The following is a 17,557-nucleotide window of genomic DNA, read 5'->3' as shown; positions in this document are numbered from 1 at the left end:
AGTAGTATACCTGAGGAATACAGAGATGTTTTTATATCATGTATACATCAAGAAAGAAGCAGTAAATTAGGATTATGTTTGAGATGTACAAGTAGCTTTCTCTGTACTCAATTTGAATATGGCAGACAATACAACTGCCTCTATTTACACCACATTAAAATAAAACCACTGCAAATTGACTTGTATTTTAGGTGAAGCAGCATCTTGAAGTAACAAAGTTATTAACATAGCAATGTTCAATCATTTCATCAGCTTTTGTTCCCAGCTTCCCAGTACAAAACTGTTTTCCATCTAAACATACACATTTGCTAACTAAGTGTATGACCAGTCCTAAAAAATGAACCATTTAATTAAATACTTCACAGCAAACATTCCGGTAGCCATGTTCCCCACTGAAAACCTTTTTTGCCCAAATGCAAAGATTAAAACTGAGTGAAAAGTGTATTACCAATAAGCAATTATTGTCTATTTCTGATTTTCTCAATTACTTAAAGCAAATTCAACTCCAGTAACTAACTGTATGCAATGTAATAGTTTCATGAACATACTACGGAGCACAATGAATTTTAAGAATGATAAATCACATGAAAAGTGCAGTTTAAAACATTTAGTCCATACCTTTAATTAATTTATATACCTTTTTCATGTAGATATGAAAACAACTATCCTTACCACAGCACAGCAGGACTGCACAGACAGTAACCAAGTTCTACAAATGGAAACCATAATCAAGTTTCCTTTTGTGCCATCTAAATAGCTGTGCATTTAGATGCACACAAGTATGAAAAGTAGGAAAAAAGCAAAACAGGCAGATGAATCTTGGTTTTTTTCTATTCATGTATTTGAAGTGGACTTGAATGCGATGAGGATTTACTAGGAACTTGCTTTTTAACTGTATTTTTTCAAACTCTTTTTTAAAAAATCAGGTTTGAAATTTTTCCATAGGTCTGTTTTCTTAAATCCACAAACCTGAGCTCATGAACACTCATACAAAGCTTTGATGGCTGGGAACCTGCCCTCACCACTGATCTGAATGAAGGGTAAGCAGCAATGATTTTAACCTTTTCTCATTTAGTTCACTCAAAAATACAAAATATGCACAGATTTGTTTATTTTATTACTTCATTCTTCAGAGTCCCTAGCACTCATAATAATGATAACCTACATCACTGCAAACTCACTTTTGCTAAAGAGTTCAACTTCTTTTTATGACATCATTCTGATAGAGCCCTCAACTTTGCAGAAACAAATGGGAGAGGCATTTTCCAAAAATATGAAGTGAAATGTTTGTGTCTTCAATAAATTAGCTGAAATAAATCAGAATTAGTGGTCTTGATACAAGGTATACAGTATGTGATTAAGAATTTGGCTGAGAAGAGAATAATTTCAAATATCTGCCTTAGTAAAAGAAGTTGCATATCACAGTTTTCTTCTGTGTTACAGAATTTGAGCTGGTGTTTAAATTCCACATGAAAAGGGGCAGACTTGAGAGCTGCTGACCCGAATGAGCAGCATTTACATGTGACATACCAAAGCACAAGGAATGCCAATTACCACTTAGTGCAGCTGCAGTTACAGAGCTGGATTTCCTCACAGCATTCCCACCTTCCCCTGGTGCTGGCAGGTAATCACATCTGCCTAGAGCTATTTCTACTGCCAACACCTCCCACATAACCAAATCACTGACCCAAAGCACATAAGGAAGTTATTTTTAAAAAATGAAAGTTCCTGAAGTTTTGTTGAAAATGGGAAGCCAAGTGTCTTTTATGAAGGGGCACACTCACCCCTTCAGCTTAACTCCTCTGTGATTTTCCTCACTTTCAAAGCAAAAACACCCCAAAACCAAATAAATCAAAGCCACAAAACCTTAACATTTCTTTCTAGGAGTCCATGAATCTTCCCTTACAGAAGGGTTAGCAATGTTATCCACATGAAATTTGATAACTTAAAATGAAGGCATGGGAATAAAATTGTAAAAGTTGCAATTAAGTTAATTTTGGCTTTGTTTATTTTTTTAAAAAAGACATTAATGTGTGATATCTACTGCAATTTTTTTTCCTGAAAAAGTTAACTGAAATAGTTTTTAATCTGGGATGCACTGCAGAGAGGAGGTTAAGAAAAAAAAAAGGAACACTCAAATCAAGAATCAGAAAGAGGATATGCTTGAGAAATTGGTCTGAGAATAGAAATTGGTAGTAAGATAGTGTCATGGCAATTTTCTTCAGTCTCTTTAAATTTAGCAACAATGCAGGACTTTTTAAAATAATTTTATTTATACAGCAGCTACACTTCTTTTCCTTCTTACCAACTTTAATATCGCTAATCACCAGCAGTTGAGATGCTTGTATTAAACAGGAATGAATCTAGTTAACTTGAAGAAGGACTGAAATATTTATTACTGATTATCTAATCAAAACGCACCTCGAGAAAAGATAAATATGATCAAAACTGTTATGTGAATACCACAGAATACTGAGATAAGCTCACAAGATGCTGAGCTTTACATCCTATTCTACTGCCTTCCTGAGACCAGGTCTCAGACAAAAACACAATGCACAACCTACTATGATGCTCAAGCAGACTGGAAGCTCATTAGCAGGACTACAATAATCTTATCATTCATGTTTGTAAACTGCCCCTGTCAGGGCTCCTCCTCCTCCAGCTCTACTTCCAAATCACTGGGTTGGTAGCTACACAAGTTGCTGCACACATCCCTTCTGAGTATGGCTACAGTCTAGTTGCCTGTACTTTCTGATCTTGAAGTTAAGAGTTCAGCAGTAAATTCTGAGTGGACCACTAAGTCTGACAGCACAGCTATACAGTCTCCAGATGTATCATAGTACTTTCAGTATTATAGATAAGCTTAGACTTCCTTGAAACCTAGATTTCAAGAGAACAGCTTCATTCTTTCTCTTCTCTCATATTCAAATAGCACAATTGATTTACAGCAGAAAGGGCAAGATGCCAGTTCTATTTATCTTTCTCAGTACAATGTGGGGACCCATCAATACATACAAGTTTGATCTGACACAGTCACAGCCATAGCTGTCACAGTCACCTGTTCTTGCTGTCATGCTCACAGATAAAGCAGTTGTGTAAATAGACTTCACACCTAGAGGGAGCAGAAGCCTCCAGTATTGCTGAATAACTGAAATTTTGTTACACTTTACTCATCTGGAGAGCTCTATATACCCAAACATGTGGGTGAACTTAGATACAAATTGCAGAAAACAAGACTGCACCTTGTAACAGTATTTCATCAGGTTGTAAAATCTGCCCATCAAAACCTTTTATTTAAGGACAGCAGTGATAGTAGTAAACTGTTCAGGCCAGACAACAGTGATCATCAGAATCATCAAGCCTCAATTCAAACATGCAGAAACAGCCTAGTACAATTCCCTGCCTTGGGACTACTTGAAACCAGCAAGTAATCTGCAAGTGTTGAAAATCATCACTTGAAGAGCACTTGCCAAATTCTTCTACTAAACTGTATTTATTGCTTTTAGCATAACTCCATTCTCATCTCCAAAGGCAAGGTATTTGTCACTTAAGAGTTCCACATATTTATAGTACAATAAAAAATGCTGTTCATTCCCCACATTAGTTAGAATCTGCATCATCAAGCCACAGCATCTGCTTCTCTGAGGACTGCCCAGTCTCTAACATATGTCCAACAACCAATAACAACTGGGTTATATTTTTTAATCAACACACTAACTAACCATAGCCTAACCAATGGCAAATACTACAAGCAAGAGCACCTAAAAATTAAACCAATGCAGTGACACAGGTAGGGAACACTTCACTTAATCATAGAATGGTTTGGGTTGGAAGGGGACCTTGAAGATCATCTAGGTCCAACTCGCTCCTGTGGGAAGGAACACCTCCAACTAGATCAGGTTGCACAGACCCTTGAACATTCCTTTAAATAAGAGCATTAATTTTTTTAATTTATAGCAATAATTTTTTAAAAGCAGTTTTGAAGAGAATTAAATAACATAATGGAAATATGAATGCACCAAAGTAGGAAAAAAGTATTCAAATTACGATCAAAGTTTTGCAAATTTGCATTATTTTGCCAAAATGAATTTTGAAATGAAAATGCAAGTAAGGTAAATACACTGACTGTAATTCTTAACAACAGACAGTACTTGCTATACCTTGGTCAAGTCTGCTTGAAAAATGATACTGTGCATGTTTTATCCCACCAAGCACATCCCTTCTCACCTGTGCTATTCTGCAGTTCGCAGGAAAGACAGAGGAAATCATACTAAGTCCTGCTTCTTAGTATTCAACCATCCATCTACTTTGACATTTTTAACCAGGTAAGTTTTGACAATTGTCTAACAAATAGCAAATCAATCTACTTTTATCTATCTACTCCAAATTTTATAGGAAAGCCTCATGAATTCTCCTGTACTCCTGCATTGACAATCTTGTATAAACCTGTCACTTCTGTTTCCAAAAGATAACACCTTAGCACTGTAGCATCCATTCCCTCAAGCTGAAAAGACTTTCATAGTACTTCTGCACATTTTTGTACCAGCTTTTCAGTCTGACAATGCAAATGCATTATATTTCAAAAACCCTGTTATTGCACTGAACATGAATGAGTCTGATGATGGCAAATTTCGTTTTCATTTCTTGAAAATAACACATCAAGGTGAGACCCATTGCCTCAAAGTGACAGCCTGGAGGAGGATTCTGTATAGGTTTTTTTGGTGACTGAGAAATTAGTTCCATGCAGTCAAGAATGATTGTAACAGCAGCACGCACAACTAACATCATAGTGAGTTTACTATACCTTTTACTGTAATTGTCTGTCCTTCTTTGCTTCCTTCCTCATATGAAGTGTAACTTTTAATGTGAAAACGTGCCACTCACATTACACATCCTTAAAAATAACCAGCTCTCTCTATGGTTGTTTCTCATGGGACTCTTGCAAGCATATCCCTGAAGTCACAGACTGCACTCCTGAACTCTGGGGCTGAGATCTATTTACCCAGCTCCCTCCTCTCAGGATCCTGAATTCAACCATCCTACAGTCACTGCAGGAAAGGCTGCCCCTGACCTTTACATCTCACATGTCTGTGCTTATGAAGTACTGCAGCACTGCCTCCCCTTGCCAGCTCCTTGATCACCTGGGTCAGGAGTTTGCCATCAATGCATACCAGAAGCCTCCTAGCTGCTTGCACCTTACTGATTTGTCCCTCCAGCAGATTAAAAGTCTCTTCAGAGGTTAAAGTCTCTCATGAGGACCAAGGCCTGTGAATACACTGATCTCTCCAATTATGAGGGAGACTTCACCTTTTTCCTGATCAAGTGGCTTTTAGCAGACAGCCACAACAGCTGTTCCCACACTGGTCTGCCTGCTAACCCTGATTCATACTCCCCAGGTGGTTCTACAGCAAAGCTCCATTGCATTCTCACTGCTCTCCCACGTAAAGGGCAACTTCCCCCCATGCTGTCCAGCTGGTTCTTCCTGAAGAGCCTGTAGTCATCCACCACAGCAGTCCTGTGTAGGTCTGTGAGCTGTCCTACCACCTACACATGATCCCAAACAGATCCTAGCCCTGCAACAGAGAGCAGACCTCTGACTGTTCCCATTTGTTCCCATACTGAGGGTTAATGTGCAGGCATTCTAGAGAGTCACTCAGTCACCCAGAAAAATCTATGAAACCTTCCCCTGCAAAGCCTACAGAAATGCAACTCAACCAAAATGGTGAACAAGAAGGACAATTTGACAGATCTGAATTCCAGATAAAGCTTGTTAATAGAAAGCCAAATGATGTAAGATCAACTAGAAGCACTAGAAAGCATGTGACCTGCAAAACCTATGTAAATTTACACAGTTCTGCTCTGGCTTCATAAACACACTGTTCTCCTTTATTAGGCTACAGGCATTGAGATGATGTGAGGGCAGTCAGGCAAACACTTGCCTTCTCACACCAGCCTTAAACCAAGACTGTCTTGCCATAGTGATCCCCAAAGCAAATCTGGGCTCATGCACTCTACAACAAGTGTAATTGGACAGAATAATCCATACCTAAGTCTGCTTGCTTATCAGAATCTTAATTGGCAAAATATGATGTGTTAAAAAAAAGATAATAAACTTAATTTATAATATATTGATTCCTAGTTTGCCCCTCCCTCAGGATTTCTTTAGAAAGCAAGCCCACTCCTCAGCTGCTCCAGTCAAGTGCTTACCATAGTCCTGAAACAGGTTTCAATGAGATGCAACACCTGCCTTTGATGACAGTCACACCGTGTTGTGTGCAGGTAAAACATGTTCATCTTTCCACTATATTCAACCAACTGACATCAATTAGTAGATCAATCTAGCTTCTGCAATTTAAGTTAAAAATGCAAGAAATCTAAAAAAAACTACAGAAAAGGGCATAAAATCTATTACTTCTAAGAAACTGAAGAAACTAATCTGAAACATTCCAATTCCTGTCTACACACATTCCTGTCTACTTCCTCTCCTTTAAAGGTGAAACACATTCTGGTAGTGCACTTCTCCATATTGTATCAGCCTAAACTAGCTTTTGGGATTTTTCCTTAAGTAAAATAACCATTAATTAAAAAAATAAAAACATTATGGCCTTAAAAAGAGTAAAATAAATTGACCAGTTATAGAGTGCTCAATGTCAAATTCAGATCACTTAACGGAGGTTCGAGTATGCGCAGTGAAGCATCAGTTCAGTGCAGACACATTTATCTTTGTGTTTAAATGGCTACCAGAGACAAATAACTTATTTTAAAAACTTACTAAAAATTATGTACATTAATACCAGTTTTGCATTTCAATCTTTAATAGTTTCCAAGTTGCTGATTTAAGAACAGTGCACAATAAAACAAATTCTTTCTTCTGTTGGACAAAAGATACACCTATTAAAAAAAATAAAAGCTGAAGCCTGAAGTCAAATGGAACTAAAGAAAATGGCCACCAAAGCAAGGAAGCTGCTGCATGGATCCAGTGACGCAAGACAAAGATCAACCTCAAAAGGAAAAGAACACTCACATTAATATTATTTTTAAAACCTAGTAATTTTCTATTCTGTTAAGGAAAAAAAATAAGATTGGGCATTCAGAAATTCTGACAAAGCAAGAATAAGCACTTGCTCTCAAGAGTCACATTACTAACATAAAGCCCTAAAGATCTCTATCTTGTGCTGTTAGGGGTGGAGCAGGGCATCTCAGACATTCCCCATGCCAGGGACAAGTGCTGTAACAGCACAGACCCAGCTCTCAGCAGAAGGTGCTGTACAGAGAGACCTCGAGGACACACCCAGACTGCTCAGGGTGTAGTCCCTAGGCAGACCAGCAAGGGAAAGCTCTGGGTTTGACACTGCGGGCTATTTCCTGAGGCAGCAGCCAGCCAGCCCCTTCCAACCACAACCAGCCTTCCCTGGCTGCTCGAGCTGGGGCTGGGCAAGCGCTGCCATCACCTACCACAGAGAGCTGGGCTTCTGCCCTCGGACACAGCTGCCCTCCGCCCCTTATTCCTCCTGCCCTCGGACACAGCAGCCCCGCTGCCCCTCTGCCCCTTATTCCTCCTGCCCCTAATTCCTTAGGCTGGGATGGGCTGTGAACAAGTGTGGGAAGCGGCATTTAGCTGGCTCAAGCAGCTGTTGTCGGCATCCTCCCAGAAAAAACAACAGAGTGGAGAGAAGCCGATCAAACACCACCATTGGACTGCTCTGGCTTAAATGAAGTCAGGAATTCAGTGCTTGGTTCCATCTCGCTCAAGCAAAGCAAAGAGCAACAAACAAGCCAGTGTGACAGTTTTCTTCCTGACATCCAGCAGTGAAAGCAACAAGAACATGTTAATCCATCAAAAACGGCCCTGAGATTCACCACATGGTGAACTACTCATGAACGGATTTTTAAGCTCACCTTAGAGATCACTACATTGTCAGACAGAGCCCGTCTGTGGCTCTATTTTCATCAGTAAATTAAATGAAAATTAAAAAACAGCCAAGCAGCATGCAAGCTGCAAAGTAACAAATGTTGAGGTAGCGACTTTAGACTTAATATCAGATTTGTCATCTCTAATGACAAGTATGCACTCATTACTTTTACAAACCTTTAAAAGTACAAAGTTGACTCAATCTAGTACTACAACAATACTGATAAAAAATAACCTAGTAAAGCAACAGCCTTAAAGGAGCAACAAAAATAAACTTTAGAAGGAACTTTAAAGTGACATAGAAACATACTTTACCATCTCACAGAACATTTAAACTTGCACAGAGTGAGAAAATGCAACTGTGACACTGAAAATATTATTGAGCTTTTTAAATGTCATTAATGCAGCTCCACATGCCAACCATTACACATTCATCTCTCCACTTTTTGGAAAGATCATTATAAACTGGGTAGAGCTCTTTCTTATTAATAGCATGCTTATGTAAACCAAAGTAAAACAGATCTCTCATCTATAATGCTGATCCTCAGCAAAGTGAAAGCACCAGCACCTTTCTGAGGCTGGGAAGTCCAGGACAAGCATCTTGAGCCTGAGGGTGTCTGCCACCATCACAGACTCACCAAGAGACTGCTGCCAACAAAGTCCTGCCCTTCCCCATCCCCACGACCCTCGCAGGCACAGCTGCCAAGCTCCTACTGCCCCAGCCAGCTCTGGGACATGACATTACTAAGCACTAATATAATGAGGCAGCAGGCCGAGCCAGATTTCAGAAGCTGCCCATACTTCTATGTCAGATGGGTATGACTGTGCAATTGCACATCCAAATATAAATTTAATACAAGATGGCAGACAGCAACACTCTTCTGAGTTGCCAGTGGAGCAATGACTGAATAAAAGTGCAATATCCAATGAAGTAATTTATTATTATTGTTATTGGCTTTGCTTACATTGCTTCTGTGCTAGGGCAACCTTTCTACAAAAACTTAATCTGAGCCTAAGCTAATATACATGAACAGAGACAACCTAAACTGAAAAACTGTAAATATAAGAAAACCCACTTGCTTCACACGTTTTGAAGCAGAAAGAGAAGTATTTTATTTTGTGGTGATTTAAAAAAATAAAAACATGGCATAAAATGACCCATAAAAATGCAGAAAATTGTTCTTCAGTTTCAAAAACTTCTGCATTCCAGGACAGTGGATAACAGTGAGATATGAGTTTTCACAAGGCAAGGATAACTGGAGTTTTAGATATAACTTATGTCCTGTGATAGTCTGAAATTCATCTCAAGCATTCAGAAGAAAAATTTCACATGATGGAAAAATGCTTTGACAAACTCTAGCTTTTGAAAGTACTTTCAAAAAAAAGGTTAAGTAAAACATGAGATTTCACCTATGATTTAGCAGTTCCCTCCACTCTCAGTACCTCCTGAAATACAAGCCAAAAACAAAGGCAGGAGCTGGACAAACTTTATGAAAAAAATCCCAAGTTTTTTTAGGATTCTGCTGTTATCTGTAGAGACTTTCCCCCTACCCCTGCAATTAAAGTGCTAGAGCTTACACAACACAGCAAGCATAGCTGGTCTTGGTAAATCAGCACACAGCCAAATCAATTGATAGATGTGCTGCAGATGATGTGCAGTCTCAATTGCAGTCAAATGCACAGCTTACTCAAAATCAAGGCAAGCTCTTCCCTTCTGGAGAGGTAACATACCATTGTCCTGAGAGATGGAATGCCTGATAAGGGCATTATTTGATAAACACTTGACACTATGTTTCAAATTTCAAAAGCATTAATAGTCAGCAAAGAATGCCAAGTGAATCAAAGAAAGCTCTTGGGATTTTAATGCCAAGTTATGTCCAAATTTAGAGTCTTGATGAAGTCACTAGGCTCAGGAACAGGGTCTGATTACTGTAAAATCTACTAAAGACAGAACACAGGTATTCTGTGAAAATTACTTCAGTTCTCCAACTGTTCCAGAAGGGATAAAGAACAAAGGCTAGTTTGTGCACACTCCTATTTAAGCACTTAGTTACCTCTAGAGAAGTAGAGCATGAAGACTTAATGACTCTGTTGTACAGTTTTTCAGAACAGGTATTTTTTAAAGTAGTATGGTTAAAGCAGCTTGCAAAATGTAGTAATGACAGGCCTACAAAAATGCCCAGATTGCAAGCTGTAACTTCATGAATTCCAAGCTCACATCCATGTTATGATGGACAACATCATCGATGAAAATGATGCTATCACTCCAGAGAGCAAGAACGTTTCCATTAATTGAACCGGCACAGGATAAAGTTGAAAATACCCTGTCAGCAAATTCATACCTATTTTTCTTCACCGCACCGAACATTTCCCTAGCACGATAAGCGGATCTTAACACCCACCGCAGCCATCTGTTAGCAAAAAGAAAAACAACCACGGGCTCCTGGCAGAGATGCCCGCACGCCGCGCCGCACCCAGCCCAGCCCGCAGGGCCCCGGCGAGCGGGCTCGGAGCGCGGCCGCCGCAGGGAGGGGCCGCCGGGGCCGCTGCGGGAGGGGAGGGGAGCGGAGCGGAGCGGCGGGAGACAAAGCGCGGGGAGCCTGCTCTGCCGCCGCCCGGCCCCGCCGCCTCCCGTCCCTGCCCGCTGCCCCCCCGCCGCCTCAGCCCCGCCGCCCCCAGCACTGCCGGCCGCGGGGGCTCCGCCAACGGGCAAGGCGGCGCCCGGGCCCCGTTCCCACCGCCGCCACCGCCCGAGCACGCCCCGGCTGCACCACAAAGGACCCACCCGGCCCCGGGCGCCCGCCGGCTGCCCCAGCCCCGGCCCCGCCGCTGCCGCTCACCTTCCAGCCCCTCCATGGCGCGCCCCCACCGCCGGCTCGGGCTGGGCTCGGTTTCCGACCGCCGCTGCTGTGGCAACGCCGCCACCGCCCGGCCCGCCAACAACCGCCGCTCCCATTGGCCGGGCGGGCAGGCGGGCAGGCGGCCTCTGCCTCGGCACCGGCACCGCCCCGGCCGCTGAGGGGATCGAGAACCCCGCTCCGCTCCGCAGCCCCGCTGCACCCCTCCCGCCCGCTGAGGGGATCGCGAACCCCGCTCCGCAGCCCCGCTGCACCCCGCCCACTGCGCGCCGCCCGGTACGGGGGTCGCCAGCCCCGCTCCGCCTCGCCGGGCCCGGGAGATGTCACCCGCCCTGGGAGATGTCACCCGCCCTTAGGCTGCGCCCTGGTTGGGCTCCCAAGGGAGCAGGGCACCGGGTGTGGGCTTCTCCCTGCAAAAACCAGGCGCATTCTGACTCAGGTGCGATCTGACGGGTCCTGAAGCCCATTCGTTGAGGTTATGCTGGGATCAGCGATCTCCTTCCATGAAATACAGGATCACAGAATCGTTAGGGTGGAAGAGACCTCTGGGGATCGTCCTGTCCAAACCCCTGCCAAGGCAGGATCACCCAGAGCAGGTGATACAGGGACGAGTCCAGGTGGATTTTTAATATCTCCAGAGAGGGAGACTCCATGACCCTCCCTGAACACGAAGACCAAAGCGAAGAACACAAGGAGAAATAATCGTGTAGTCGGCAAAGCATCCAGCGTCTCTGGATGGATACAGGCAGCAGCTCGGATGGTGTCAGGGTCCCTCCACCCTCAGCACCCAGTAGCTGCACAGATGGGTGCTGATGTGTGGCCTTACTGAGTGTCCCCTTGCTAATGAGAAAACTAGGGCAACTACAGGAAAAACAGAGAAAAAAATGTTTTCAGGTTCATGTCCTGAAAACAGACAATGTGTTCCTGCACCCTTTCCCCCCCTTATTTTCTTAACTGAAAGAGATGCTAATGAAAGATTAGTTATCTTGATGGAATCTCCTGCTACAGGAGAACATTTGAGTATGGATGTTTTTGGAAAATAGTGCTGCTAAATTGCCGTTGGCTAATGAATATAAATAATGCTTGATACATATGGAATTTTTTTCTTATTCTTTTACAAAAGGTCTCCACATTTTGAGCAACCAAAGCATTTCAATCTTTCTTTCTTCAAGCCATTATTTTAGAATTACTTCTTAAGAACTTTTATTTGTCTTTCTCGTGGCAATATGCCATGAGCAACTAATAAAGTTTTTCTGAAGTACAATAAATCTTACAGAAATTACTGCTGTCTTTACAGGCACATGCAAATAATTTCTCTTCTTATGCTAGACAAGTTGTTTGATACAGATTCACTTGTCCATAGAGTCACAGTTACTGTCCTTATCACAGCACATCTGTGAATGCAACACAAAGAAACAAATACATTAAAACTACATTAAATTGGAGATTATGGTCATGTTGTCATTTCTGCATCCCCTTAGCACAGAACAAATAGATCCAGATGCTGCATGCCAAACAGCCAGCATGTAAATCATGACTAATATATGATTAAAATCATCATTTGAGACCAAAAGCATGGGTACATATGGTAGTTCCAGCTGCAATTTTTTCTAGTTAATTTAGTAAAAGTACATTTCAAATTTGCCTTTGGTCTCCAGAGTTTATGCTTATAAAATTACAGGCCATGCCAGAAGTAACTAGTTTGCCACTAAGTTGCAAAGTTCTAAACTTTGCAAATGATCCTTTAAATCTTTGACACAGAACTTAAACAAGCCTATAGCTAGCAAGCATTTCCTGATAAACTTAGGATTTGGACAGTGTACCAGAAGTGCACTTCCTTTCATAATATTTCCATATGTGGATTGCAAATCCAAAACCAGAGGAGATGTTCTCAGTTTAGTGAAGGGTTTCCTATTAGAAGTGCATTTTGTTTGGTTTTGTTTATTGTTTCTCTTTGGAATTTTGGGTTATTTTTGTTAAAAGCAGGGACATATATATAACAGGGGCATAATAACTTCAGGCCACCTACCTTCAAGTGTCTACAGTGTGCTGTTCACATCTGAGGTAACGGTCAAGTTCCCCAGCACAGTCTGTAGAGATTTGTCCCTGTTGTTGATATGGTCTATGGGATCTGCCTGGCCAAATTATCATCTGTTCCAGGATAAGAGACAAGTGAATCACCAACACTTGCCTCAGAGCAGGATTCTGCTGAAAAACTGAAAGATTCTTTTGGCTCTTGTGGCTGTTGTCTGAACATGAGTTGTGCAACTGTAACTGTGGACAGCACACTTTAAAGGACTCCTGATGCTGAACAGGAGCTGTCTTTTAACTGTGGTGTCGTATGGGGAGCGGGGGACAAGTCCTCTGTGATCACAGCTACTGTGCTACATGAATGCCTTCACAAATTTACCTTCATGCTGACTGAAAAAACCCAAGCCCGTGTTTTCCTTCTGTAGACCTACTGTGCCAAACTCAAGTTTTTGATGCAATGACATTCGTATAACATTTAGGATTTTTTTTTTTCAAACCATATGCTAAATTTATTAATTGCTTGTTAGCATCATGTATACTTGTGCCAAGATTTATTTCTGGCTTATGTATTTTATTGTTTATCTCTTTGATGCATTTATAGGGAACTAACATCTGTTCTGTTTCAGTATTTGGCTTGTCAGCCTAAATAAAATAGAGCTCTTCTGCACTGTCTTCAGAATCTATGCTTCCCATTTCCATAGCCACCATGGTACCCTGTATTGGACCTATTCCTTGTTAGTTCATATTTCATGTCTGATCAGAATCTTAAACTGTCCTGGGGAGGTGATCTTATCGCATCACTGAGACCTCTTTGCCTCTGCTGGGAATGTTTCTATGAATACATCTTAGGTTACATTTGCTATGCTATGGTAAGCCTGTAGGCACCAGTATATATTTAGCTCCTCTTCCATATCAGTTGTTTTGTGGAGTCAGCAATGATGATAGAAATTTTTGCCTCTAAAAAGTAATGCAGTCTGAACAGCTTCCATCCTGAGTGTTCAAAGTCCTGAGTGTCTCTGAGAAGAATCAGGAAAACACAGCCTTAAATCCAAAAGCTATATATTCCTTACTTGAACTTTTTTCAAAGAATTGAAATATAAATGCTAGCACAGCCATGCTCACCTGTGCCCAAACTCCAGAAGCAGTTCCAAAGAAGAGAGATAAAAGTCAATCTGAGGTTTGCTCAAATATTAAGCAGGTGTCACAGTTTCCAAAAATACTCTGGTCTCCTTCTGCTGGCCAGTAAAGGGACAGTTTTTCATTTTTTGTTGGTTGAAAAAGGAACCTGACCACGGGGATAAGTTGCAAGAGATAAATGATGACTTTGTGATATATTAGAAAAACCCATTTTCCCTATGGTGGGCATAGATAAAAGTTACAGGTTAGTCTAGATCATTGGTTGCATAAATTAGTCATTTTCAAGTGCTTAGAGACACGGAGTCATGACCTAAGATTTGAAAGTGTCCTGAATTTCAAAACTTAGGGAAGCAGTGACACCAAATCTTTCTTCCAGAATCTGTCAAGGCCTCTTGCAGAAGGACTGGAGGACGATCTTCACAGGTCCCAGGTGTATTGCTGAGATGTGAAGTTGTCTTTTTTCTTGTTTGTGACCAGCAGATGTTTATGGCTGGCACAGCCTGACTGGCAACAATAAACTCATTTCCTATATGTAAGCCCTGTTTGTCATGTAACCACTCTTGTGTGAGAGATGCTTGGAAAGGTAAAGGATATATTTGGTAAAATGTAATGCAAAAAGCTCTGACATTTAGAAATACTCATAGGTCCAACAGTCACTCCATGTGAAGGGGGTTTGCTGTATGAATCTTATAAGCAGTTTAAACAGGCCAAGAGGAGCTGTGGAATAAATATGTCTACCTGTATATATCAATATAGAAAAATCCCTACACTGTACTTTTCCAAATCTTTAGTCACTTTAGAAAAAGATTCTGGGATCCAGAGTTTTGACAATACCTGGCCCCTGGTTTTTGTGAAGTAGTGCAAATAATTTCTTTGGGGTGGAAATGTCAAAAAACTACTAAGTCCTGTAAAATGATCAAATTTCATTAACATTTCAAATGCTCTTTTTCACCATTTGAATCCCTGTCACAATGACAAATCAAAATCAAAACCTTTCCACTATCTTTCATGTTAATAATGAACACTGGATAAAGAAGGATCTCCCAGAGCAGTATTTTAATTAATACACTTTGCACTGTAACTAGCTTCTGGGAATTCAGATATGCTTGCACAGGGGGACTTTAAAATTTAAATATTCCTAATAAGCTTTTTCTTACAGTTAACGTTAATTGAGGACTACAGACAAGAATGATTACTCTCCTACTAAAATAATTCCTCAGTTGAATTCCTGCAAGAATGCCTCTTGTTCTTTTGTGGGTTATAGTCAGAATTTATATTCAGGAATGGAGTATTGTGATTTTGCTATCAATCTTTTTAGCTACCCAATTTTTATTCAGTACAGTTCTGTAGTTTTGTTTGGTGTGGTTGTCCCAGATTAGACAGAACGAGACCAGAAACCACAATAAAACCTGGTAAGCAGTACTGGAGTAAACAGCTTTTGCTCTCTCAGAACATGAACTGCTCAATTTATAAAGCTGATTCTAAACTGAAAAAAAATAAGATTAAATTACTTATAATAATGCCCAAAGGACCAAGAAAATATGAGTTTAAATTCTTGTTTGTCAGCTGTTGGGTAGATCTTCTCAAACTGAGTAGTCAGTAATAGAAGAAGACAAGCGACTGTGACTTTATCACTGGATGTAGAATCTCTGCTGGTTTCTTTTTTCCATATATTGGCTTTTGCAACCTGTATAACAGTCTTTTATATGTTGGGATGTTATCTTTTACAATTCTACTAGCAGGGTAGTTCTTAAAAAATAAGAGGACAATTCAGAATACAGAATATGTAAGCTGAACAAATTGACTTTTGGTAAATCCCCCAGACTGTGTTTATTTTCCAACACACTTTCATGCTTCAGCTTGCTGGTTTATGACATAATCTGTTTTATAAGGCAAAACACATGCCAAAAGTGAGAGATTACTGAGAAACAAAACAATGCTGCAAAGTTGATTTTGCAAAGCCAGAGAGTTCCACAGAGCACTTTATGTGTTTGTCTTTCCTAAATGCTCAATTAGAAGATGGACTTTACTAGGCAGACATGTAAAACTGAGGTGCATCTATGTATTCTATGATCAAATTCATCACCCAGCTGGTGAAATACTCTGCTCTTCTGGAACCCTGCAAATGCCTCGCACGGTGAATAAAATTAAATTTATACATATGTACCATGATTCTGTCAACAAGATGAAGTGATTTCACCCTTCAAGGCATTTTTTTTTTTAGATTAAGAAATTAAAATGGCTTTATAAATTAAATTACTTTTATATTGTAATTTGATAGTTTATTTCTTCACTATGCAGAGGAACAGGTCATATTGGACAATGGTAAGACTAGAAATTCTGGCTGAACTTAGATTTTGTTTCAGAATAAAATATTCTGAAGGGGTAGATGGAAAAGTTTCCTTTTTTATTTATCACCTAAGATACTCAGTTTCTTTCCCAGAATGTGATCTTGTGATCCATCTGTTCTTCAACAAAAACCTGGACATATTATGCAGTGCACATCATCCCTTATCACACTGTGAGATGTGACTGAATTTGCACATTTGCAGTTCTTTCAGAATACTTAGCCATGAATATGCCAGTAGAAGACCTTCTTAAATCATTTTTACCTAATAGTTTTGCAAAGAAAGAAAACACTAAAGTTTCATCTAGTTGTAGATGAACATTTATTTTTGTCTAATCCAAGTATCATTAAATTGAATTTACTTTTCCTTAAGTTAAACAAAGAGCATAGTGAGTGAATTCTCCAGGCCTGTTCCAGTTGTAGCTGATTTCCCCGTGATTGTCTCTTTTTATTTTTCCTTTCAAAGCCACAGCCTCACTCTCTACATTTCTTTGGCCTTTCTTGCTCTATTTCTTACCAGTAATATTTGTGCATGGCCAAGCTGAGAATTCCCAGTTCCTCATAATGATTTGTGATTTTTTCCCCCAAATGCTAGATATCTGCATGCCCTATGTTGTTTTCTAGTATTAAGATGTGTCAGTGATTACATCTACTGAGAGTGTGGGATGAAAACTGATGCTCCAGCCTCTCTCACACCCAGCTCCACAGGGTATTGCAATCAATTTCTTTTTAAGTATAGATCAATACACTAGAAGTTTTCAGCAAACTGAAAATAATTGTGACAAATGTGGTGGCCCTCAGTCTGAGCTACTCTGAGATGGCTTTCTGTGTATAAATTTGCTTTGCTCTGTAATTAAATGCTTGGAAAAAAAATTAATTTCACCATATGATACAACTCCACTGATCTTTCCAGCTTCATGTGAGAACTTACGGAAGAATCTAGACACATTTGGCACATAGTGGATTGTAAAACATTACTTGTGGTGATGAATGGTTGCTCATGAGTGACTTTAATAATTACTTTAAATTTTAATATAAAGAAAAAACTGTTGCATTTTATTTTCTAATTTGCCATCTGGCAGGAAGTCTTCCGTGTCTTTATAAAAACTCACCAAATATACACAGGCTTGAGCAAGAAACACAGAAATATTAGTCCATGCTTTCACTCTGGGGAATGGGCACATCAAACTGAACCGTACTGGAATATATCAGCAACTGGGCTGTGGCATAATTCTATTTTTAATCTCAGAAACAGAGGGGACATATGCGAGG

General features: G+C 40.4%; 1 protein-coding gene across 1 annotated transcript in view; it reads right to left on the bottom strand.

Moving 5' to 3' along the window:
• The window catches only part of ZC2HC1A (zinc finger C2HC-type containing 1A), a 35,120-nt gene extending 24,010 nt beyond the window's left edge, over positions 1–11,110 (bottom strand). The window contains exon 1 of the mRNA XM_005479392.4: positions 10,753–11,110. Coding sequence (XP_005479449.2) covers positions 10,753–10,768 — 16 coding nt within the window. The 5' untranslated portion in view covers positions 10,769–11,110. The remainder of the gene's footprint in view (positions 1–10,752) is intronic.
• Positions 11,111–17,557: the final 6,447 nt, after the last annotated feature.

The sequence above is a fragment of the Zonotrichia albicollis genome, chromosome 1 (genome assembly GCF_047830755.1).
Source record: "Zonotrichia albicollis isolate bZonAlb1 chromosome 1, bZonAlb1.hap1, whole genome shotgun sequence".
Taxonomy (NCBI): Eukaryota; Metazoa; Chordata; class Aves; order Passeriformes; family Passerellidae; genus Zonotrichia; species Zonotrichia albicollis.
The sequence above is the reverse complement of the archived record's forward strand: the minus strand, read 5'-3'. Positions and strand labels throughout refer to the sequence as shown.